Raw genomic sequence first — 26,940 nt, forward strand, 5'->3', positions numbered from 1 at the left:
TAAAAAGCTTCTGCACAGCAAAAGAAACCATCAACAAAACAACAAGAAAGCCACTGCATGGGAGAACATATTTGCCAATGTTATCTTTGATAAGGGTTTAATCTCCAAAATTTACAAAGGAACTCATACAACGTAACAAAAGGAAGATAAACAATCCAATAAAAAAAAAATGGCAAAGGACCTAAATAGACACTTTTCAAAAGAGGACATTCAGAAAGCCAAGAGACATATGAAAACATGCTCAAAGTCACTAATCATTCGAGAGATGCAAATCAAAACAACAATGAGATACAATCTCACACCTGTCAGAATGGCTATCATCAGCAAATCAACAAATGACAAGTGCTGTCGAGGTTGTGGAGACAAAGGCACCCTCTTGCACTGCTGGTGAGATTGCAGACTGGTGCAATCACTATGGAAAACAGTATGGAGTTTCCTCAAAAACTTAAAAATAGAACTCGCACTTGACCCAATAATCCCACTTCTAGGAATATACCCCAAGAAATCAGAAACACCAATCAGAAAGGATATATGTACCCCTATGTTCATAGCAGCACAATTTACAATAGCTAAGATTTGGAATCAGCCTAAGTGCCCATCAGCAGATGAGTGGATTAAAAAAAACTGTGGTACAGCTACACAATAGAATACTATGCTGCTGTAAAAAAGAAGGAACTCTTACCATTTGCAACAGCATGGATGGACCTGGAGGGCATCATGCTAAGTGAAATAAGCCAGTCAGAGAAAGATAAATATCACATGATCGCACTCATTTGTGGAATATAATGAACATAAACTGATGAACAAAAGTAGAGCCAGAGCGGGGAAAAATTTAGAATATAACAGAAGTAATCCTGTTATTTACAGATCTTTAATATTTCCTACAACTTTTGTGATATCATACTATGTTAGCACAGTTTTGGTAATATTATTATACTTAAAATCCTTTGTTTCTTGAAATATTAATGTTTACTGCATGTAATATTATTATATTTAAGATCATTTTCCTTGAATAATTATTTATTGCATGTAACATTATATTTAAAATTGTTTTTCTTGAGATATTGTTTATTGCACGTAACATTATTATATTTAAAATTGTTTTTCTTGAAATAAAAAAAAGTATAAAAAGGTCCCTAAACTCCTCAGCCCACCTGTGAGTGACAGGTCTGCAGACATGTGCCAGGTGTAATTGTCCGGAACAGAGGTTCCTCCCTGAGCTGACTTCTCACAGGCAACCAGAGTCACCAAGCAAACGCAGTTTGGCAGTTCAAATTCTTGTACCTGTTCCAAGTCATTTCCCTACAGGCAGGAGGGGGCTGCAGCCCATGAAAGCAGTCCATCATGTTCCGGAGCCTCTTGTCTCCTTGAGAATTCCCAGTCAGCACCGCTTCTCCTGCCAGCTGCCTCAGAGGACCAAGGGATCCTGCTCACAACTAGAGCCTTCTAGGGGCTTGATAAGACAGCAGTCAAGCCCATGCCAGTGGCCTCATTTTCCAGCCCAGCCTTTCCCAGCATGCTGCTGGCCTCCCCCCTCGCCCCCCAACCCCCACCCCCTTTGCATGGATAGGCATCCCAGACCCTGGCTCTGCTGCCCCCTGCCTTTTATATCTTGGCATCTCTGCTCAGGCTATGGTTTTCCATTCTCTGTCTCCTTTTATGGGTTGGTCTTACCTTCCCTGAAACAGTTTGAGTTCCCTGAGGGCAGAACCATGCTTCTCACAGCCCCTGGTACTTGCTAAACCTTCCATCCGTCACATGAGCATAAACTAAAAGCTCACTTACCAGCATCTCTCACCAAAGACAGAGTGGGGCTCAGTGGGAGGAGAAAAGCTTTGCACCCAGAAAATGACCCCAGGACATCACACATGTGCCGTCTTTGTCTTCTAGGAGTTTTGTCTAATCTGCATTTGTCTAATTCTGAGATTATGATTCTGATAAGTGAACTCTGCAGGGTTAGGTGGAGTTTCGTCAAAGGGAACATCACTCCCATTCTCAGTTGCCAGAGTCCCCAGAGTATCATCTAGACCTGTGTGAGTCGGAGGGTAAGTGAATCGCTTTGTCCTGTCCTGAGCTTTGAGAACCATGGTATCCCTGTCACCCGTTCAAGGAGATGAAAGGTCATAGTAGGAACAGGAAGAGGTGCGCCTGCAGCTGGCCACACGCTCTATGCCAGGAGTCCGGGTTTGCAGTCTTCTTGGTGTCGGTTTCCCTTCTGCCAAGCGGTGATAAATGCCCAAGCCTGGGCCCCTTGTGCTCTGAGGACCATCCTTCAGGAAGCGCAGAGCATCACAGAGGACACAGTGCCCTCGGAGTGACTGCGCAACAACAGCAGCGGTGGGACCCAGTGGAGATGACCCTGCTGACCCCTCCTTATGGGGCCACAGATTGTGTCAGAGGATCCTTCGTAATTCAGTTGCTAGTTTGGGTGGTTTTGTTTGTCTGGTTATGTTATGTTATGTTATGTTATGTTATGTTATGTTATGTTATGTTATGTTATGTTAGTTATGAGATACATACCTCCTTTATGCCTTCCTTTATTGTTTTTTACAGTCCCTTGGCCCATCACTTTCTATGTTTTAAGCTGGAAACTTTGTCTTTACAATACTTCCTTAGTATATGTCCCCTTTTATTGTTGCGAGTCAGATTTTGTGTTTATTACCTGTCCCTGCCAGTTTAGACCCAAAAATCAGTATTCTACTGTCCCTTTATGCAGAGACAATTCCCCTTTAAAGAACCACTTCAGACTTTGCTCGTGGCCCTTCACCACTTCCTTCCCAGACATGTTGCCGGCTGGACATCCAGTCCTACTGGTCTCAAGGCTCCCCTATCAAGAATCAGCTCTCCGGCCCAGCTGGCATGACTCAGTGGTTGAGTGTTGACCAGGAGGTCATGGTTGGATTTCTGGTCAAGGCACATGCCCAGGTTTTGGGCTTGATCCCAGTGTGGGGCATGTAGGAGGCAACGTATCAATGATTCTCTCTCATCATTGATGTCTCTATCTCTCCATCTCCCTTCCTCTCTGAAATCAATACAAATATTTTAAAAAATAAAAGTATCAGCTCTCCAGATTCAGACTCCTGCAGAACCTCATTTCTGCCTGCCTGCCTCGTCCCTGAGCATGATCCCGAGGCAATCATTACACCGGCCCAGCACCAGGTCACCCAGTACCACCAGCTCCCAGGGACTCTCCCACAGACCAACTCCTGTTCTTGCCACCTTCACAGTAAGGTGTCTCATTTCCAGTAGAAAGGAAAGGAGATACAGTCACACAATTGAACCATTTCTTCTCTGTTCTTTGGGTGTGAGTAATTCTGATGTGTCAGATGGTCTCAGTGCTTGTTCCATTCCAGGAATCAGGCCTTCTTTAGGAAGGAGGCGGGGTGTCATTTAGAAAAGAGCTTCTCAAACCTAAATGTGCACCTGAGCACCTGGTGTAATGCAGATTCTGACTTGGAAAGTCTGGGGTAGGTCTGGATGTTGCTGGTCCGTCCACACAGAAAATGTTTCCCACAACCCTACAGGGCAACTAACGCTTTTGTGTTGAAAGGATAGCGGCATGAAAGCTCTGGTTGAGATTAATTTTCCCTTAGCCATCTGCATTGGGAGATCACTAAAGCTGACACACATTACACTTGGGAAATATTTCCGTAGTGAATTTATTAACTCTTTACTGAAGACCCACTGTGTGCTGAAGATGGGATAGAGGTACACCAACCTACCAGGGCTCATAATTTAGAAGGACATGACGGCAATGCTGAGGACATCAGCTCTGTGGAGGGAGCTGTGGGCACACAGAGGAGAGCCTTGCAGGGTCCTCTAGGGGATGCACCTGGGCCAAATCTGGAAGCTAATAGTTTCAGTGCAAAGAGGAAGGGTGTTGCACACAAGGGAGCAGATGTCAGCAAGGCGGGCATTCCGTCATATGGCCCAGGTATGGAGAGAAGACGGAGAGGCCATTGGGGACCAGATCATGGAGGGGGGGCCTCCTGTGTTACCCCAAGGGCAGTGGGGAGCCCAGAGCTTTCATGCCTAAGCATGGTGAGGGCCTCTTGGGGAAGAAGGACTCCTTGGCCAACCACACAGGGGGCTACTGGGATGCAGAAATCGGGGCAGGGAGACCAGCTGAAAAGGATGATTGCTCCTGAGTGCACTTTTAGTAGGAGCGCTTCTAAAGTCCTATATTTATTCCAAAACCAATTCAAAGTGCTGCTCAGCAAAGGAGGCTAGATTTTCGGGCTAATTTCATGAGACTCTGTAGACAAGGAGATAGGTCGGCAGTCAGGCATGTCTGAGGTAGAAAAGACCCCTGCTAAGCCTTGTCAAGTGTATTTCCCAGTCCCCTCTACAGCTGTCCACCTGTCCACCTCCCTGCCGAGGAGAAAAAGCCCAGGCCCTCAGGGTCAGATGGCTGCACCCTGCCCTTTCCAAAAGTCAGACCAATTATTGATCAAGTGCACTGAAGAGCTGGCTGGGGTAGGAAAGGCATTGATTTTGAATCATAGGGTGATAAGCCCAGGAGGGTGCCCAGCTTTGCTGAGAGGAACAATTGAGCAGGGATCAGAGGTGCGGCTGTGTCCATCAGGTTTCATGACGATGTTACCCTTCTGCAGGCTGATGCGTGGGGACTTGGCCAGAAAGACAAAGGAGAGAACCCCCAGTTCTCTCCTTCACTGCCCTGCCGGGTGTTCAAGATCCCACCATTAGGGTACCAACATTTTGTTAAGTGCTTTTTACAGTTTAAGTGGTTTTAAAAAATCAAAAGAAGAATCATATTTTGTGGCACATGAATATTATATGAAATTCAAATGTTAGTGCCCATAAATAAAGTTTTATTGGCACACAGCCATGCTCATTTATTTACATACTAGAGGCCCAGTGCAGGAATTCATGCACAGGTGGAGTCCCTCAGCCTGGCCGGTGATCGAAGCCTATCGGTGGGCCGGGGGAAGGGACCCCAGGAGGTTGGCTGTGGGAGCGCAGTGACCACCAGGGGACAGCTCCTGCATTGAGCAGACACTCAATGCAGGAGCTGTCCCCTGGTGGTCAGTGTGCATCATAGCGACTGGTCGAGCCGCCGTTCTGGTCGTTCGGTAGTAAAGGTTGCTTAGGCTTTTATATATATAGATTAGCTCATGGCTGCTTTGACACTACCACAATAGAGCTGAATAGTTTTGACAGAGACCAGATGGCTTTCAAAGACTAAATATTTACTATCTAGTCCTTTACAGAAGTTTGCTGACAACTGCATGAAGCTATTATTTTCCATTGACACCTTCGTGAGAAGTAGTTTATTGGAGTACCTAGCACAGCCAAGAATGAATGGACATCAAATGGACATATGTAGATAGAGGCAAAAGAGTATAAAGTTCAAGGCAATTTTAGCACATTTTACAGGTGATGAAAACTTAGGCTAAGAGTGATTGAGTGACTTGCCCAAAAGCTAACCACTGGCAAATGGCAGAGATAGAATTCAAATTCATGTCAGTCTATCCCAGAGGGCACCAAAGTATCAGGAGGAAGGAAGAAGGATCGAACAAGGAGGTTGGGAATTCCCGAAGGAGCATGTAACCAGCTTCAACAGCCCATCTCAGAAAACTGTTCAGAAAAGACACAACCTGCGTGCCCGTAGGCAACATATTTAACCTCTCAGTCACCTTATCTATAAAATGGCAATGAAACTTACCTTGAAAGGGTAGCAAGAGTTGAATGAGAAAAGTAGCACCTAAGAGGTGCCCTAACATTCATTCTCTTTCCTGCCACCCCTCCCCACCACCAACTCACATCCCCTATTGAGCCTGGCCTAGTGCACTATCCCCTTGAAATTATAACTCATTTACAAATAATCCCATGCTTGTAGACTGCCTGCTCTCAGATACTATTTGCCTGAACCTAGAGTTGCCTCTGGTTATCTTATGGGCCAGAGAAACAAAACATGAGCCTGAGACTTGGGTGTTAAGCTTCAAACCCAAAGATTCTGGAGACTTCCTTTCTCTTGACTCTCCTCCTCATCAATGTTTTCTCCTTTCCTGCGTCTCCCTTCCCTACCTTCCTCTCCCCTCCCCTTTCATTCCCTCCCCGTTCTTGCTCTGGCTCCTTATCCCAAGCATAGCCCTGAACCCAACGCTGGAGAAGACAATGGGGTGTGGGGTGTGGGAGTTAATACAAAGTGGTGAAGGTGGAGCTGGGTTGGGGGTAAGGACTGGAGTCAGCCCTTAGCTCCATCATGATCCACAGGCTTTTGCTGAAACCACTTCCTTGGCTGACCTAGGCTACCTCAGCTGTAAAGAAGATCCTAATCCTTGGCCATATTATTTTTGTAGGATTGTTAAGAAGGCCGCAAGATGTTCTAGGTATGAAAGTGCTCTACAAAATGTAAATCACTGTACACACACACACACACACACACACACACTGAAATCCATAGAATTGGGTATGGCTGTGTGGTTTGACCATCAGGTCCTTGGTTTTGGAGCTTAAGACTGGGACTAAAAGGAGACAGTGGGCTGGGTAGAAAGAGCACAGTCCAGGGCCTGGAACCAGGCCTCAGTCCCAGCTCAGCTCTGCCCCGGTCTGCAGCCTTGGGAGAGTCTCTCCTGACAGGTCCAGCTTCCCCAGCAGAAAACAGGACAATGCGGGCTTCTTGTGAGGACAAGATGAAAGGCTGCGAGCAGCTCTTTTTAGTTCCCTTGATTTTGATGCTTAAAGTCACAATGGAGCAGTTTTCCTGAAAATAAAACACTGAGGCCTGAATTCCACTAACTCCACAGTGACCCAGGCAGGTGCTCTGGGTCTGCTCAGATCTGCCAGGCGAGCCCCGTGTTCCTGGCTGCGGCCTCGTGGGGCCCTCCTCCGTGAAGTACGACCTGTTTGGCATCACTAACATCCCCGATCATTAAGGGGAAGCAAACAGCTCTGTGCACGATGCTGATTTACCTACTCGGCGGCGACTCCATGTGCTTAAAGACCTGCTGGATAAAAGCGCCCAAGCTCCAGCCTGCTTCCACCTGCCCCTGTGGCTCCGGTGTGAGCCCTGGAAAATGGGCCTCAGGGTTTTTAGATCAGATCATCTCAACCCTGAGGAGGATGTGTGGGTGGACTGCTCACCCCAAACGGTACTCAAGCACAACGTAGTCACCACTGACAGTTTTCACTGTTTGCCAGGCCCCTTCTGAGGGTGTTGTATGCACGCTCTCGTTTACTCTTCACCACACCTGAAAGTGGTTATTTCCCCACTTTGCTAATGAGAACACTGAGGTTAAGATTCTTGCCACAAAGCAGGACCAGCAGCAACCCCACTCTTGTCTGTCTGCAGACATGGAGCTCCTGCCCTTTCACCTGCAATGCATCTCAAGGCAAAGGAGGACACACACCGACCATCTTTTGAGACCATTGGAGGAAAGCTATTTTGAGGAAAATTCTTCGGTTAGAATCCTTCCCTCGTGTTATGAAGAAAATGTGTCATTGCACGGCAGGGCAGCCTCGAGAGAGAGGTGTGGGTTGGGGGTATCACTCTGCCCCACAAGCCACAACTGGGACCAGCTTTCATTCAGGATCAAATAGCCATCCCTCGGGCGTCTTCCCTCTTTGGGGACCAGGAAGGGGTTGGGGCTTGCTTATGGACACACATGGCGAGAGGTAGAACCACAGCTGGTATCAGGTCTCCTGACTCAGAACCCCACTCTCTACCCTACCTCTCTGTGGACCTGGGTCTGCCCCTGAGCCTCATGTGGTCAGCCTACTGCCTCTTCCACTGACGGTTCTTGCAAAATATTTGCAGCCTGGTAGAGTTTATCCTTGCAGGGAGTCAGCAAAGGATAGGGCTTCAGAGGGCTTGCTCTAAAGCCGGAAAGATCAGGGTTCAAACTCAGGTTCCATCATGCAAGGAATAGCTCAGTGCTGCCAGTGAGGGAACTGAAGGAGAAGAAATTGAAGATTCTAAAGTCAGTTTAGGAGTCAGGCCAGCCTTTCAGTGCCATGTGCTGGCTGCGTGCTTTTGAGCAGGTTTGACTTCTCAGCCTCAATTGTTTCATTAGTGAAATGGCGTGCCTACCACCTCTTTCCTCAGGCAAATTGATAACACGTGTAAGAGGCCCAGCGAAGAGTCGTTAAATGGAGGTTTTCTTCCTGCTCTCTGCATGACTAATATAATATTGTATGTTAACTGTAATTGGAACATAAATTAATAAAAAAGTAAAGAAACCAGTCAGCTTAGAAACCAGTATCATCACCTGCACACTCCCAGACACGGGCTCTAGTGATGAATGTGACCCACAGCAGGCCACCCAGCTCTCCTTGCTGCACTCGCCCTCAATTAAAGTGGGCAGGACGCTGCCTCCTTCTCCCCACATGGATCTCCAAGACGCTTCTCTCTTCAAATGGCTCCTGGTGGGTAGAAGGACAGACTGGACAGTGATGAGGCAGCTCAGGTCTGCCAGGGAGCCCTGGATTCCCAAGGTTGAGTGTATTATGAGCCTTAAAATGCCAGTACAGGGGCTTGGAGCATTGATCCCACTCTAACGACTCGGCAGGACAGCTATGCTCACGGCACAGCAAAGAGGCTCTCAAAGCTGCATTCAATTCAAGGAAATTACCTCTGCAGTTCATCTGTGCCAGGTGGGAAGGAGTCCCGGATGAGGGCAAGCAGGTGAACCACTCATTCCAGGACCGGACGTCAGGGCAGTGACCAGGCAGGCAACCCAGGAGAGCTGCGAGAGCAGAGAGCCAGGGCGCCCGACCCTGTAGAAAACCTTCCCAAAGGGGGTGGCACTGAAGCTGAGATCTGAGGGCGTCAGTGCACTGCACCAGGTGCACTGAGGGGCGGGGAGGAGGCCACAATGGGAAAGAGCAGGGAGGAATAGCCACGGGAGAGCGGCACCTTCCAGGAATCGGTGTGTGTCCCTTGATCTGAGGTAAATGGACTTACGTTTGTCTTTTGTCTCCTTGTCTGTTTTCATGACTGATGTGGTGAGATTTCCAGTGCAGACAGTGCATGAAGTAGACAGAACTTTCCAGAGAGATTCTGTAGGGCTATGGGCATAACAACCTGGCTTCACCAAAGGTGGCAAGGCGGGCCTGAGTTGGGGGAAGGGGGGGGGGGCTTCTGCCTGCCTCTCCATGGAGCCCAGCCAGCCTGAGGCCCGACTGCCTTCAGACAAATATCTTCTCCCAGTGTGGGGTCCTTGGCCGGGAGACTGGCGTCCACTGGTCAGGCCAGACAGAGCAAGGCTTTGCCCTGGGTGCAGCAGGCGTGGGTAAGCGGGCTCCAGCAGAGGTGAAGGCTCAGGGAGGCCTATGGGGCCGGGAGCTGCCCAATCTCACTGTAGGCGAATGCAGGGCACCTGTCTGGGGCCCCTGGAAGCTAGTACACTGAGAGAGGACTCGCTTCTTTACTTTTTTATTAATTTATTTTCCAATTACAGTTAACATACAATATTATATTAGTTCCAGGTGTACAACATAGTGATTAGACACTTACATAACTTACAAAGTGCTCACCCCTGTAAGTCCAGTACCCATCCAACACCACACATAGTTATTACAATTTATTGACTATATTTCCTATGCTATACTTTACATTTTCATGATTGTTTTTAAAACTGACATTTGTATTTCTTAATCCCTTTCACCTTTAACACCCATTCCCCCAAACCCCCTCCCATCTGGCGACCATCAACTTGTTCTTTGTATCAGTGAATTTGTTTGTTTTGTTTCTTCATTTGTGTTTTAGATTTCCCATATGGTATTTGTCATATGGTATTTGTCTTCCTCTGTCTGACTTATTTCATTTAACCTAATAACCTCTAGGTTTATCCATGTTGTTGCAAATGTTAAGATTTCATTCATTTTTATGGCTGAGTAATATGCCATTGTATGTGTGTACCACATCTTCTTTATCCATTCGTCTAGCCATGTACACTTAGGTGGCTTTCATATCTTGACATTGTAAATAAAGATGCAATGAACATAGGCATGCATATATCTTTTCAAATTAGTGTTTTGGATTTCTTTGGATAAATACTTAGTATTTATCCAAATACTGGGTCATATGATAGTTCTATTTTTAATTTTTTGAGGAACCTCCATACTGTTTTCCACAGTGGCTGCGCCATTTGCAATTCCACCAACAGTGTGTGAGGGTTCCCTTTTCTCCACTTCCTTTCCAACACTGTTGTTGATGTTTTGATGCTAACCATTCCGATGGGTGTGAGGTGACACCTCATTGTGGCTTTAATTTGCATTTCCCTGATGATTAGTGACAATGAGCATCTTTTTATATGTCTATTGGCCATTTACATGTCCTCTTTGGAAAATGTCTATTCCTGCTCATTTTTTCTTCGGTTTGTTTGTTGGTTAGGTGTTGAGTTGTGTGAGTTCTTTATATATTTTGGATTTTAACCCCTTTATTAGATATATCACTGACAAATATATTCTCCCAATTAATAGGTTGTCTTTTTGTGTGTGTGTTTATAGTTTCCTTTGCTGTGCAAAAACTTTTTAATTTGATGTAGTTCCATTTGTTTATTTTTGTCTTTAACTTCCCTTGCCTGAGGAGACATATCCCCCCAAAATATTGCTAAGAGCTATGTCAAATACTGCCTAGGAATTTTGTGGTTTCAGGTCTTACATTTAAACCTTTAATCCAGTTAAATTTATTTTTGTTTGGTGTAAGAAAGTGGTTTAGTTTCATTTTCTTGCATGTATCTGTCCAGTTTTCTCAACACCATTTACTGAAGAGACTGTTTTTATTTACCCCATTGTATAATCTTGCCTCCTTTGTCATTGACTAATTTACCTTAACAGGCATGGGTTTATTTCTGAGCTTTCTATTTTGTTCATTGATCTGTGTCAGTTTTTATGGCAGTCCCATGCTGTTTTGATTACTATGGCTTTGTAATATAGTTTGATATTAGGTAGTGTGACACCTTCAACTTTGTCTTCTTTCTCAAGATTGCTTTGGTGATTCTGGATCCTTTGTGGTTCCATATAAATTTTAGGATTATTTGTTCTAGTTCTTTGAAGAATGCTATTGCCATTTGATAGGGATTGCATTGAATCTGTAGATTGCTGTAGATTAACATAATAATAATTATGTTAATTATTCTTATCCATAAGCACAATATAGCCTTCCATTTATTTGTGTCTTCACTTTTTCTTCTTCAATATGTTATAGTTTTCCAAGTGCAGGTCTTTTACCTCCTTGGTAAAATTTATTTCTAAGTATGTTATTCTTTTTGATGCATTGTAAATGGGATTGCTTTCTTAATTTCTTTTTCGTTATTCATTAGTTCAATATTGTTACATAAAAATGCAACTGATTTCTGAATATTAATTTTGTATCTTGCTTCTTTACTAAATTCATTTATTAGTTATAATCATTTGTGGTGGTGTCTTTAGGGTTCTCTCTATATAGTATCATGTAATCTGTAAATAATGGCAGTTTTATTTCTTTTTTTCCAAGTTGGATGCCATTTATTTATTTATTTGTTTATTTATTGGTCTGATTCCTGTGGCTAGGACTTTTAATAGTATGTTGAGTAAAAGTGATGAAAGTGGACATCCTTGTCTTGTTCCTGATCTTACAGAAAACGTTTTCAGCTTTTCAACTTTGAGTGTGATGTTAGCTATAGGTATGTCTTATATGACCTTTATTATATGAAGATATGTTTCCTCTATCCACACTTCACTGAAAGTTTTTATAGTGAATGGCTGTTGGATTTTGTCAAATGTTTTTTTCTATATCTATTGATTAGATATATGATTTTTATCCTTCATGTTATTTATGTGGTATACCATGTTAATTGATTTGTGGATATTAAACCAACTTTGCATCCCAGGAATAAATCCCACTTGATTATGATGTATGATTTTTTTTTAATGTATTGCTGAATTTGGTTTGCAAATATTTTGTCAAGGATTTTCGCCTCTATGTTCTTCAGGAATATTGGCCTATAAATTTTTTCTTTTATGTTTTTGTCTGATTTAGGTATCAAGGTAATGCTGGCCTCGTAAAATTAATTTGGGAGACTTTTCTTGAGAGGGCTCATTTCTGATAACCTGGTTGAGTCAGGTCGGTATGTAGCGTAAATGTGACCTCATTTGCAGCCACAGTTTAAGACAAGTCGGTTGTTTGGTTTCAGTAATGAGGCTTTATCACCTAGATAATGGTCCTTCTATTTTTATTTTTATTTTTTTTAAAAAGGTAAGCTTTGCAATCATGTACGACTGATCTACAGATTAAAGAGATTTACATTTCTGGAATATGGAAAGTATACATAAACCATTTTTACAAAAAGACTGGAAATGTGTGCATGAAAAACTATACTCTTGCATTGTAAATGCTTTTCAAAGCCGTAAAAGTAAAGATTCTTGAAGAATAGCTACTTTATCTTTCGCTAATCACACATTTGTCCCAAGATAAGAAAATTGCCTGGAAAATGCTCATGTTTATTGGACATAGGAGAGAAGAGCTTCTATAAATCCAAGAGAAAGTACCCTGGCTGGTTGAGTTAATGATTTCCCCTTTGGGGAAATTATCTTTCAGAAGGCCTGCTCTTAAATTGCCTGGTTTCCGTACCTCTCAGCATCATTTCTGCCAGATATGCTGCGGTTTGGGTACTGAAAAGTACGTGAACTGAGGGGATTCAAGAGGATGAAAGTGTTGGGGAGAAAGCAGCAGCAATGCTTTGGGCAAGGGTCCTGGTTTCTGAACACCATAGGGTTCACTTCAGTGGCAGCATTGGCTGCTACCCAACTGCCCAGGAGAGAGCTTGAAGCTAGGGTGAAAGGGGAGGCCACAGGGTTTAGAGTAATGATACCTAACACTAGAGGCTTACAGGGGAGCTAAGGCACTCATACAGGCATCAGAGAACCCTGAAGAAGAAATGACCCCTTCACAACAAGTGGACAGCCAGGATTGGGGTGCAGTGTCTAGCCATGGGGGCAGGACAGAACTTGGATCTCTGGGGCCCTAGAGAAGCAGCGTGCAGCCCTTAAACATAGCCCGGTAGACTGGCAGTAACACCTTCAATTCCGAGGGGCAGGACTGAGCAGGAGAATTCACAAAAAATGCAACAAGAAGCAAGTCCAGCCAGAGCAGGGTGCCAGGGGAGTTCCCTGAGCCCCAGAGTCTGCACACAGCACCTTTCACGAAGCACCTTGTCATTCATCCCCCAGGCATTTAGTGAGAACCCACTATATTCCAGGATTGTACCAGGCAGTGGATGTGTAAAACCAAATAAAACAGACACAGTCCCTGTGCTTGCAGGACGTCTGATGGGCGCAGGAAGTGGGTGGGTGGAGAGTTGCAGACAGACAAACAAGTACAGAAAAGAATGAATTGTTGGAAGCCAGCATGGTACCATGAATGACGGGAGATGATGCTCTGAGAAGGCGGGAGGCACTAAGTGACCTAGACTGACTCAAAGTCAGCACTCAGTTTTATTTATATGATGAGCAGAAATCACCTCTGTGTGTGAGGCACAGAGCACAGCCCAGGAGAGAGGAAGAGAACTCAGGAGCGTGTCCTGAAGGGAGCTCGCCACCTGTCTCACCTTGGGCATGTTGCATAGCCTTTCATGCTTGGAGCCCCAGAGCTTCATGGTGGTCAGGTCGGGAGAGGTGGCCCCACAAGCTGAACCCCTCTCTCCCCTCCATGATCCCTAGAGGGAACTTTTCCTCCCGTTCAAGGAGGAACAGCCACAGGAGGAACTGGGGGTGACTGAGCCCACCTTGTGGGCTGAGACAGAGCCATGGTTTGCTGTACATTAGATGAGCACAAGTGTTTTGTACAATCAACTCCAGTGCTGCTCCTGTAAACTTCCCAACCTGCCTCTCTGAGGAAAGGGAGAGCATTGGGGGGCGTCTCACTTCAGATCCAGTCTCTATCACAGTCCAGGTTGGAATGGTTGGCATCTTGACCTCCCTGCAGGAAGGGCGGGGCCTGAGCACAGCTTTGAGGCCTAACCTCTGTGCACAGGAACATCTGCCACTCCTCCTTCTCTGTTGTAGTTAATTAGGATAGCTCCTTTCAGTGGGAATTCAAAGGTAGTGAAATGCTCTTGTGAAAACAAAATATAGTCAATGGAAAAGGGTCAGGAATAAAGGAAAAGAAGATTCCTTACATTTGTACATTGAGTTCAGAGAGTTTGTGTTTTGGTTCTTTTTAAGTTGTGCCCATGTGTAATTGTTTGTAATTAGAGAAGACAAAACCACATGATTTACTCCTCAAAAATAATGTGCCTATAATGTGTTGGTTTTTTATCTGACATAAACCCTATCCGCAGCTCTGAAATAGGTGACAATATCACCAGTGTCTGCACGAGTAAACTCAGATGGAGAAGAAAATGACTGGCCCACAGTACATGGTAGCAAGTAGCACCACTGGATTCACAGCTGGGTCTGACGCATAGCCTGAGTTCCTCCCTTTAGGGTAGTTAATTAATATCCCCATTGTGCAGATAGAGAAACTGAGGCTCAGAAAGGTTATGCAACATGCCCAAGGTTACTCAGCAGGAAGGGCAGGACCAGCTATTTATGGGTCTCAATGCAAAATGAAAGTGGGGGGCTCCTTGTTTTAAAATTATTAATTTTAAGGCAGTGACAGCAGAGCATAGACCAACCATGGGGCCCTTCTGAGCATGAAGCTAGTCTTGGAGCCAGGATTGGATGCCCAGCCTCTGAATCTTCACCTCCTGCTACCTCCTTCCAGCTGAAAGTCCCACCTCACAGTTGCAGACAGCGGTTATGAAAATGTGAAGAGAAAACCTGGAATAATGTAAGAATGGTATAAAAATGATCATAGTAGTAGTAACAGCAGGCCTCTGTTCCTGGTGCTTTGCATGTTTTTTCTCCGATTCCCAAAGCAACAGTGCAAGGTAGATTTGTATTCATTCTGCAGATGAGAAAATAAAACCAGAGAGGTCTGGTGATTTACTCAAGGCCACACAACCAAAAAGAGGTAGAGCCAGGGTTCAAACCTGAGTCTGTTCAGCTGCAGACTTAACACTCCTCAATGTAATTAAATTGAAGCTAATTCCCCATGGTGTGGCCCTGTCAGAGGGGAGCCGCTGCATGGATGGCTCAGGAGGTGGCTATCAGGAGTGTTCTGATGTTCTGCAAATGAATACCAGGCCTAACCCAGCTGCCAAGTGACCTTTCCAAAGCACAGTCTGGAGACTTCATGCTCTCACTAAACCCCCATTTATGGGTCTTCCCTGGCCCTAAGATGAAATCCAAACCTCTTAGCTAGCATTCTGCACCTGACCTCTGCTTACCTCTCCAGCCCATCTCCGCTTCCTCAGGCACCTCCAATTCAGAGGCACTGGGTGGCCAGTGGAGATAAGAGTGCTTACTGCTGAGCAAAGGTAGCTCCGTAGCTTCCCTCTGTAGGAGAGGAAGTCTCTTGATACCCAAGGGAAAGTCACAAATCTCTTGGAGAAAGTCTTGAAGGATGCCAGATGGTTGATGCCTGCAGAGATTGGTTAGACTGTCAGCTGCCTGAACAATCGGTATTCAGGGAGGCCCCCTTCCCATCCCTCCTACTCCCCAGCCTCCCACATCCAGCCACTCACCCTGTAGGAATCCAGCAATTTCCTAAAATCCTGATGCTTCTTCAGCTGCTGAAAGCTGAGATCAGGAAGAGCTGGAGGCCCCAGAATGGGCACAGTTAGGGAAAGAAGAATGTTTTGACACACTTGTGTCTTTCTCTTTCATGCAGAATTGGAACAGTGGGCCTGAATGTCTTGGATTACAACAGCCCCCAAAGCCTATGCCTTCCAGAAGTCTCAGATTAGTTTATTTCCACCTCCAGGCATATATACGAGAATTCTACGTGGTTAACATTCCCCTAATAAGAAAACATATGTTCCCCAAATTTAATGGGAATTATAATAAAATCATCATGTTTCTAAATCTTTAATCCACAGAGAAGGATTTTAATTCCTGAAGGCATTCCACTGTTAGCTTTTTCAGGAACACTTACAGTGTGATTGAACCTGATTATTAAAACAATAGGTGGTCTGCTTCCTTTCTCTTCACTGAAGAAAAAAAAATTGAACCACAATTGGTAAACTAGTCTCTAGTTTATAAACTGAAAAGATTTTGTTTCCAAGCAGGACAGCTTAGAGAAGTTTGGGGAGCTTGTGAACCAGGAATGGAATGTTCCTATCATGAGACTTCAAGAGGAGGATCTCTGTGTTGGACCCTTAGCCTTAAGTGCTCACAACAAGCCCACAACGAGGTGTAATCATCTCACATCTACAGATGAGGCAATGGAGGCCTAGAGATGACAACTGCTTTGCAATGGTCACATGACCTGCATTTGGGGGAGTTGAGATTCAAGGCCAGTTATCTCCAGCCTTCAGTGTCAGAGCAGCCACAGGGCCCCCACAAACTGCTCTCAGGATCAAGCAGTGATGAAACAGGCAGCCCTTCTTGATTCCTTGCTAACCTCAGAGATTATCACCTTTTTCATTTTTATATCAGTATAAATTGAATGTTCAAAAAATGAATGTGTAAAAATTGCCATTGTTCTCAATTCTGGCAAATCCTCAGAATTATGGAGGAGTTATTTTAAAAGAGTTGTGTGGCCTTGGGCAAAGTCATGCCAACTTTCAGCCATGGTTTTGACATCTGTGCAATTAAGATAACACCCACTCACTGGTTGCTGGGCGGATTAAATGAAAAAATAGATGTAAAAGAGCTTAGCACCTTGTCAGTGCTTAATAATTGTAGGTCCCCTTATTTCCTGCAATAAATATTACTAAATAAACTAGAGGCCCAATGCACGAAGATTCGTGCAAGAATAGGCCTTCCTTCCCCTGGCTGCCAGCACCACCTTTGTTCCGGCCCAGAGTTGCCTTCTGCCTTCTCCCACTGCCCAGAGGCCCGGAGTGTCTGGGACAGGGTGGGGCAGAACACCTGCGTTGTTGCCATGGCGACGACGCAGGCATCCCGGCCCGGCCACTGCCATCTTTGGCATGTCAATTTGCATATTCCCTCCTTATTGGCTGTGGGCGCCACCACCTTTTGTTGTGAAGTGATGGTCAATTTGCATATTCTGTCTTTATTAGATAAGATGGTATTTGAACAATAATATAGGTATTGAATATGTCCCTTGTGTTTGGTGCTGAAACAACTCTGTATCTAATCCCCGCCACAACCTGGGTGGTAGATACTACTTGTACAGAAGAGGAAACTGAGGCTCAAGGAGGTTAAACAGGAAGTGGGACGACGGGGATTTGAACCCGCACACGCTGAAGTTAGAGGGCATATATTAACTATCACGCTATCCTACCCTCCAGGAAATAAGCATGGATAGACATTTCATGTGGCCAAGGCTGACCTTGATGACTTGCTTTTGCTCTTTTAATCCCCATCCAAATCCTTCTTGGGAAATGAATGATGTTTGTGTGAGTTCCCCACTCTCTTAAGGATACTACACTCAGAAAGCTTCATCAATTGCTTGCAATTTTGCCTGCTCCTCATAAACCCTCAAAAGCAAGCCTCATGAGGTCACCAGAGCAAGTGGCAGATGTGATGCTCCTGAAAACTCCTTTTGTGCCTGATTTCTCCACAGAGAGGGCCTTGCTCCTCTAGCCACAGGGCGATAAGAGGAATAAAAACTCAGCTAAGGCTGCCTCCACTGATTTTCCTTCAGTATTTATTTGCTTCTTTATTTGCACCTCTTCCAGAAAAGATTAGAGGTAGAATTTCCCATCAAAGATAACCAACAAAATATCTAGATGGGAAAAAAAATTATACACACACACACACACACACACGCACACACACACGCACGCACGCACACATGCGTACACACACACACACACACACTAGTATATGCCTGCAGTGCCCACAGAATAAAGAGGATATCAAGGTTTCCTGGTCTTCTCCAAAAGAAGAGGCTTCCAGAAGGGGGCGCTGTGGAACACCTCTGACACATGGTGTAGGTCTCACACCAAGGCCCTGTGCACAGAAACACTTTCTCCATTTTTTTTATCTGCTCCTCTAAAGGAAGGGAGGACCCAAGGAAAGAGGAGGGAGGGAGGGAAGGAAAAGAGACCTCCTCTTCATTGTCATTTCTTGTTAGGAAGCAAATTCTTCCACATCAATTCTGAACCAATTGCCCTGCTGAGAACAAAGAGAACCAAGCATGTCATGGCTGCGTTTGGGATGGCTGGCTCTGTAGGACTGAGAGCAGGGGCTGCGCACAGGCCGTGGGTTCTGTCTGTGGTTCAAGAAGGGCTGTCATGGCAACAGTCAATGTCAAGTGTCTGGGGCTCCCCAGATTCACGTGGCTAATATTTCCTGTGTTCTGAGCTAGATGTGGAAGCATAGAAAATAAACATCACAAAGCCTGACTTTAAAGAGTTCCCAGTTACTGGGAGAGGCAGGCACACAATGGATATCCTATAGGATCCATTAACACTTTCTACCACTATCTAGGGAGCATCTGTTCTGTGCCAGGTATTGATTCAGAGTGGCCATGAAGCGTGGAGTCTAATGTCATAGTCTACTGTTTAGGATGCTGAGAGAGCACAGGGGAGAGTTTCTACCCAGACTTGGGAAAATCCTGAAAAGTTGTGTGGAGATGCCAGGACAGAGGGGGTAGAAAGGAAGCTCCATGCAGAAGGAAGATCATGATCAAATGCATGATGGCATGAAAACATTTTATACATAGGACACTACAAGGCTGGGTGTGTGTGTCCATCCTTCAGTGGTTGGTCCTTAAGATTGAGCTTGGAGCCCCTGGAGCACGGGCTACAGCAGCTCCATAGGAAGGTGATGGGCCAGTCCAGGCCCAGCTCCTGGAGGCTATGAGGAAAACCGTGTAACTGGGTATGTCCTCTTTTATATATAGTCACCCTCATCCAAATGTCCTCCCATGGCAAGTTCCCTGGAGACGAATCTCACGCCCCTGATGTGCAATCTCTGCTCATGGCGTGCTCTGATAAACCCTTTAAAGAGCAGCTTGTTCAATTGGGGGTGGGGTGAGGGGGGGAGAGGAACATTTGTAATACCTTCAATGATAAAGATACATTTTTTATTTTATTTTATTTTTTAAAATATATTTTATTGATTTTTTACAGAGAGGAAGGGAGAGGGATAGAGAGTTAGAAACATCGATAAGAGAGAAACATTGTTCAGCTGCCTCCTGCACACCTCTTACTGGGGATGTGCCTGCAACCAAAGTTCATGCCCTTGACCGGAATCAAACCTGGGACCTTTCAGTCTGCGGGCCGACGCTCTATCCACTGAGCCAAACCTGTTAGGGCAAGATACATTTTTTAAAAAGAAAAAAAGAGCAGCTGGTTAATGTGGGGGTTCAGTTATTGAGCATGTGGCGAGGTTGCCGTGCAGGGAGATATGCTCCCCCCCTCCCCATTATGGACCAAACATCTCCTTTCTTCTCTCAAACATCAGTCAGGGCCCTACTGCAGGCCAGGCTCACATTGTCCTACTTGGTCATCACTCAACTCTGTAGGGTCAACGCAGTGGCCCCTATTTTATCAATGGGGTGCCTGAGGCCTGGAGATGTTCACTAACCTGCCCAAGGTCTTTCTGTCCTGATAGAGTCAAGCTGAGATCATAGCTATGTCTGCTTCACACATGCCTCTCTGGGGCTCTCTACACATGCATCCTTGGCATTCAGGCCTCAGCTCAGACGGGAACTCTCTCGTTCTAAAGAGGCCCCCTCTGCCACCGCTTTCATAGCACTAATCCTCTCTGCTAGGACAGCCCCAGCTTCTTCATCATCTGCCTCTCTCCCCCAACTCCATGAGGCCAGGACCTCTCTGGACTCCTTTATTGCTCTATCCAGGATGCTCCAAGCAGAGCCTGGGACTTGGAAACCCCCAACCAATGGTTGCTTCATGAACAAAGCCATCTGGCTGGCCCCTAAGCCCGGCCCTCTCCACTCTACTGGTGTAGCTCATACTGGTGGCCAGTGGCCCACTGGGAGCTTGTGAGGAGCCCCCTGGTGACTGCAGACTGACTCTCTGAGTCGAGGACTTTCTGGGCTTCTCATGGGTCAGGGCAAGCAATTGCATAGATTTTCATTTCTACTTCAATAAAAGGACTGTCCAGCAACATTCTATGTGACAAACATTTGAAATTCATAAATGAATAGATTTCATAAGTTATGTTTCTGGATGATTCAGACTCACTCTTCTTTCTACCCTCGAGTCAGCTTTAGGGTCACACCGACCTCTCGGACGCGCATCCTTGCAGAGCGTAGGATGCTCACTGTTGTCAGCAAGCACTGGTACCGGTCGCTGTGAGTGTTGCTCTGCATGGGCTCTGACTTTCGGTCGCTGGTATTGCTGTTTCAATCAGTTCATGTGTACACTCGTTTATCTTGGTTGCTTGCTGTGTTTCGTGTGGTGCCACCTTAATTGTGATTTTATTCCTCTCTAACGCTTTCTTGTCCCCAAATTATGTTTTCCACCAAAAAACAGTGAGGACCATCAGCCCTATGAAAGTGGGTCACAGGCCCGAGTGTTTGGGAAAGAATCCTTGCACCCCACCTCAGGACCTCGAGTGATTCATGAACCACCATTTTTTGTTTGTTTATGACAAGACATGTATGTTCCTAAAAATCGACACACTAGGGAAAATGAGGAAATTGGGCGAGGGGCACAACCCTCAGAAGCATCATCAGTGACGCATAACAAGGAGTGAAAGGAAAAACATGAGCACGGTTTTACACGGCTTCATGGCTAAGAAACAGGTGCTACAGAAAATACGGCACTTTACCTGGAAGAGGCCTGGCCTTTGCCTGTGGAAGTGGCCGTAGGAAAGGTTGCGGCTTGTGCGTTACTGTGAACGGGTGGAAGGAGGGTGGTCTGAACGGGATGGAAAGGCGTAGCCACAGGTGCAGTGGGCGCAGCTCCTAACAAGGTGGACCGAGGAGCTGGTAGATGTTGGAGGTGTGCACGTGTTGTACATTCCTGAATGGCTCACTTCAGCTGGGCACAGTTTCCTGCAGTCGCCCAGTATGTCTCAGCGAGGCAATTTTGCATAAACAAATGGGAAATTCCTGTCATCTTCGAATGATTCCCTCATATGTGAGTTGTGTTGGAACAAATTCACGTATTGAAAACAAGTGCCCTAGCAGAACTGGCTGTACCCGATTGACTTTCCTCCTCCCCTTGTTTATTCAGACTGGACCAAGAGGATCGAGTACCAGCCTGGCTCGGGGAGCGTGCCCCTGTTCCCCAGCATCCACCTGGAGACGTGCGATGGGGCCGTGTCCTCCATCCAGATCACCACGGAGCTGCAGACCAATTACATTGGGAAGGGATGTGACCGGGAGACCTACTCGGAGAAATCCCTTCAGAAACTATGTGGTAGGTTTTCCCCTGTGGGGATTTTCTTTAATTAATTGCTTTTAAATGATATATACAAAGCATATCTGATTATATTATGGGAGTGTCAGCCCTTCCCACCTCGTTGTGGCTCCTGGATGAATATTAAGTTTATTTCGTGTGGTTAAAGGGTCAGAAGGCACAGCTTTTGGCATCAGACACACCTGATCTGACCCCGCCATTTACCCATTGTGTGGGCAAGGGCGGTGACAAAGCCTCTATTCTTTATCAGTAAAACAGGGATTAATGACACAATGTGTTTAAGAGCACCTAGCGCAGGGCCTGAAGAAATACAGGTTTCCTTCCGCTGTTGGTTTATAGAGGCACCTGACAATATGAAGGGTGCTGTCAGTTACCTGGGGAGCAGGGGTCTCCTCTCCCCTGGACCAGCTACATAATTTGCAGTGCAAATGAAAATGTGGGACCCTTATGCAAAAAATCCTGAATAATTTTAGTAATAAAACCACAAAGCATTCAACCAAGCTGGGGGCTCTGTGGGGCTGCTCAGGTCGCATGCCGGTAAAGCCCGGCCTGGCTGCCCACATCAGAGAAGAAGGGCTTGGGTGGGGAAGGGGTGGGCAAAGTGAAGGTGTCCAAGTGTGGGGGAGGGGCCTGCCTCTGTGAGCGGGAGATGGTGCCACAGGAAGGAGCAGGCTGGGAACTAAGACAAGGGCTGAGAGAGGGAGGCCACCAGGACACTTGGCTTTATTGAGCCCCTACTTAATGCAGCCTGCCAGACTCTCCACATGCATCACTGTATTTACTTCTCTCGTCCTCGCTGTGAGAAGGGTGTTATTCGCCAACTTTCAAGATGGAACATGTGAGACCCAGAGAGAGAACATGACTTGTTCAAGGTCACACAGATAGAAAGTGACAGAGCCAGAATGCGAAGGTGGGCCTCTCAGAGGGAAAGTTTCTTTAGCTCAGAATCTGAGATGCTAGGCCAGGCCTCGGGAGCTAGGATGGGAACCCGTGCAGTCAGCCTGTGGAATGAGAGGATGCTCATTATGGTGGGAATGGTCCCGTAGACATGGTGAATGAGATTGTTGATGTGTTGATGGGCTTCATTCATCCCCACCCGAATATGTGTTATTTCTTCTTTGTTCTCTTCAAAAATACTCAGGAACTCACTTTGACTCTGCAGCAGTGCTATAGGGAGCTTAGTCTTGCACCAGGCCTGTATTTGGGGGCAACTACATTTCCACAAAGGGAATGGGGGCTCCTGACACAGTCTAGCCTGCCATCCCCTCCTGGGGGTCCCTCCACTACTGTCTTTGGAACATCTTCCCCCATCAACATTGTTTTACACACACATACACACACACCACCACCACACCCCACACCCCACACCCCCGCCATCAAAATGCTGTTGCCCAAAGAGCCAAGTGAAACGTTTGGAACTGAATGTGAAATAAGCCCTGCTTGGGTATCACCGTGTTTCATTTACTATGTCACCAGGCCGGCAAGGAAGGCCTGTGGGAACACAGACTTCTCCAGAATGATGTAGCTGAGCAGGGACATCGCCACACCGCCAACATCCCAAACAGCTCTTGCAAAATGGATATAAGCGGCCCGCAATATTCAGAAAACTGCCTCCAGTCCTCTCCCGCACTCTTCGGACAGAGAAGCCACCCCAGAGGACATCTTACTTTGAATGAATATCCCATTTCGCTCCCTGTGCACCTAAATGATCACCTAAATTATGAGTCCACACCACCCCGCGCCACCCTGTGGGTTACAGCCATTTCCTAAACGCCTCCAGGTTGCAAGGCAATGATGGAATCAGCTTGTTAAAGACCAGGTGGGCCCAAGGGCACACACTTGTGATTTGATTTTTGAATGTTGCTGGGAGAGATGAGGAGATAGGGAGAGTGAGAAGGATTTTCTGTGGGAAGAAACTTTAGCACAAAATTGCATCTGGTGTTAACACAGCTCACTCCTCTGGGCTGCCAGCTCGCCTTGCAGGAGGGCAGGTTAATTCGGTCAAGAAAGCAGTTTCCCTAAGGTGCGTGCAGGATTACCTGGTGCTCAGAGGGAGCCTAGGTTGAGAGACACCCGCGTGTCTCTTTGGTGACCTTCCCGATAGTGCCACCCTCCGCACTGATGGGAACTCTGTCTGAGTAGCCCTGAAGGGCAGGGCCACGCCAGCCGCCCTATTCCGAGTCTGGATCTTGAATTCCGCTGAGGTGGAGCTCAGGGAAAAGGGCAGGGGCAAATGAGGGGGACACAGATGCCCATCTGGTGCAAGAATCTCCTTCAGAACGAGGCAGCTCATCAGGCCCCGTGGTTTCTGCCAGGGAGGGAGACGCAGGCTGGTGGCTCCTCAAACGGAGCCTGGTTGTCATCTCTGACTCCTGCAGGACCCCGAGGTGCTGGAGACAAGCCTCTGTGTGCCTTCGGTGGATGGAGGCAGGTTTCTCGCAGGGTCTCTCAACCAGGGAACTGCCATGACACCGTAAGCCTCAGCATTCATGCATTTTTTAAATATATTTTATTGATTTTTAACAGAGAGGAAGGGAGAGAGATAGAGAGTTAGAAACATCGATGAGAGAGAAACATCGTTCAGCTGCCTCCTGCACATCTCCTACTGGGGATGTGCCCTCAACCCAGGTACATGCCCTTGACCGGAATCGAACCTGGGACCTTTCAGTCTGCAGGCCGACGCTCTATCCACTGAGCCAAACCGGTTTTGGCTCATGCATTTTTTTATTCTACAAATCTTTATTTGGGTGGAAACGAGGAGACCCATTAGGATGTTATTGCCACAGTCTGAGAAAGAGATAATGAGCTCTGAACCCGGGCAGTGGCAATCGGGATGAATTTAAGACAGAGTTAGGAGGCCAAATCGGCAAGATTTAATGATTTATTGGCTGTCAGGAGTGAGAAAGAAGGCATCTAAGATGACTCCGGGATGAGCATCTGGCTAGACGAGGGTGCCTCCCATGAGAGCTAGGAGCCCAGGGCAAGAGCAGGGTTAGGGGGCAATGGTGGCAGTCACCTGTGAAACCTCTAGGTGTGGTGCCTCGCTCTAGCCTTACCCTCGACCCTCCTGAAGACCTGCCTCCACCTGCCCATCCATCCTCACAGCCCATTTCTTACTGACATTCTGCCTCTTCTTGGCCAGCATGGCTCCTTTATCCCCACGCCTGGCTTGTTCCCATCCCTAAGGCTCATTCATGTTTCCTTCTGCTAGGATGCTCTCCCTCCCCCTTCATCATTCTAAACCCTTCCCTTTAGTCAGTATTCTCTGCCCTCTGTGCTCACTGGGGTGGCCGTCTGGGGTGCTGCCCTTGTGCCTTTGAATCCCCCCATCTCTTCTGTGATGCTGAGGTTGTGCAGGGACCCGGGCAGGGGTGTCTCCTCAGAGGAACTCGGATGTCTGGTCATTGCCCACCTGCTTCCTCCACCTGCAGCATCAGCTCCATGAGGAGCAGTGATAGCATCCTGGTGAGGGGGAGTCAGACAATAACTGCACAAAGCCTGCTGTCAGGAGGTAGCTGGCAGGTGCCTCTCTGGTTTTTTGCTTGTTTTCATTTATCTTTATTGTTGAAAGTATTACATATGCCCCCTTTTTCCTCATTGACCCCTTCTAGCCCAAACCCACCCCCTCACCCTGGCCTTCACCACCCTATTGTCTGTGTCCGTGGGTTATACATAGTGCATATAAGTACTTTGGTTGATCTCTTCCCACCCACCACCCACCCCTGCCTTCCCTCTGAGATGCCACAGTCTTTGTTCCCAGTGAAGTGCTGGACGCTGGGCGGCAGGCGTACTGCTGCCTGAGGTTTGTACACTGAGACTCTTCCACTCCGCCTTGAGGTAAAAATAATCAGGGCCCCGAACCCGTGTCCCCTTCATCTTGTGGGGCTGGACGTAGCCCCTACTGCCCTTGCTTTGCAAAGAGCCAGGCTTCTTGGAGAAGTTGGGCAAACTGCATACCATTTCCTCTTAATTCCGAGATTCAAGATGAAGGTCTCCGCGGTCTCAGCACCTGGCTTTCCGGAGGTGACGTGTCACGGAGCTGCCTTGAGTAGGAAATGCATGGGGGAACCTTTGGGAAGACCTCTTGGCCAAATTAGATTTGACATTAAAAAGGGCCCAGGAAAAGGCCTGCTTCAATGACCTCTAGTCACTGCATATTACGGTAAACAGAAAAGTAGTTTGTGACGCACACGCCTTCAGAGCCCCGAGGCCAGGGGCTGCTCCTCCTCGGGATCACAGGAGTGCTGGCAGCGGCGGCACCTCCCGCACCCGTCACCCCCTCAGCTCTTTTGTACGTGGAGGCGTGAACTGCGAGGACAGGTCTTGTTGAAGGAAAGGCCACAGGATAAGAGCTAGTAAATTAAGCGATGGATCTTTCAGAGCAGCTCAGGTCACTGGACATTACGTTGTTCTCAGAATTCACACGCTTATGAGCCAGGAGACTTTCATAGAGGATCCATTCATTCATTTAAGTATTTGTTAATTCAACAAATACCTATGGAGTGTCCACATGCTGTAAGGTAAGAAGACCACTTAATTCAGGCTCCTGGGGAAGACAGACGGGCCGAAAACTACACGTGGCAGCTTAATAGCTGCCCTTGCTGAGAATCACCGACAGAGGTTTTATACCCTCAGAATGGCCCCACTGCAGGGAGCTGGAGTCTCCAGTGCACCCCTAAAGAGCTGGGGCTCCCAAGGGACAGAGTTGGTCCCCTAGTCGTAGCCAGTGCTTCCATTCCCAGAGAGCTGAAGTGGGCCTCTTACTTTAAGGAAAACTTGTGCACACCCTTTGGGAATGTGATTAAATCATTAATCATACAGCAGCCAAAAGCTGCACACACTGACTCATGGATGGCGGCAGTGAGCAGTGAGTTCCTCTCCAGATATGCCTATTTCTTTAAGGTTTTTTAGGCAGCTACCATACAGCATGCCCCCTATCCTGGGGAGAAGGTTGTTGCCTACAGTGACCTTGCCCAGGCTGGTCAGCAACTGGTTATCTGTGGTCCTGCTCCAGGAACCTGGCTGACCGCTCATCCAAAGCCCGGCTTGCTTCACCTAAAGATCCTAGTTTCTGATTCCAAGGCCCTGGAGGAACCCCTCTTGTCCAGGATTTCAGAGGTAGAATGATAGTGTGATTGTAGGAACCATAGGGTGTGAGCTCCTGAGAGGACACCAGAAAGTTGTCCGTGTCCACGCTGAAGGTATGCAGATGGAGAAATGGGAATTCTAGCTGCTAACGTCACTTAAGTGGATTATCGGTCAGGATAGGAGGGTATGCTGTAGTAGCAGAGGACCCCCAAATCTCATTGGCTTAAAATAACAAAGGTTTACTTATTGTTTCTACCCCATGTTTTTCTTGGGTTGACTGTGACTCTGTTCCATGCTAGCTTCCCACTGGGATCAGGCTAAAGGAACAGCCTTTCCTAGAGCATGGTGGCTCTCATGGCACATGGAAGAGGCACATGGTGAACCATGGCCTGGCTCTCAGAGCATCTGCCCTGATATGGTACATGTCACTTGCACTCACATTTCATTGGTCAGAGCAGGTCACATGGCCAAGTGATATCAGTGGGTCAGAGAAGCATGTTGA

The 26,940-nt window shown here is 46.8% G+C and overlaps 1 protein-coding gene across 1 annotated transcript in view; it reads left to right on the forward strand.

Moving 5' to 3' along the window:
- The window catches only part of CLSTN2 (calsyntenin 2), a 536,533-nt gene that overhangs the window by 432,211 nt on the left and 77,382 nt on the right, over nucleotides 1-26,940 (forward strand). Inside the window, exon 6 of the mRNA XM_006083760.3 lies at nucleotides 21,165-21,350. Within this exon, the coding sequence (XP_006083822.1) occupies nucleotides 21,165-21,350 (186 nt within the window). The remainder of the gene's footprint in view (nucleotides 1-21,164; nucleotides 21,351-26,940) is intronic.

The sequence above is a fragment of the Myotis lucifugus genome, unplaced genomic scaffold (assembly GCF_000147115.1).
Source record: "Myotis lucifugus unplaced genomic scaffold, Myoluc2.0 scaffold_8, whole genome shotgun sequence".
Taxonomy (NCBI): Eukaryota; Metazoa; Chordata; class Mammalia; order Chiroptera; family Vespertilionidae; genus Myotis; species Myotis lucifugus.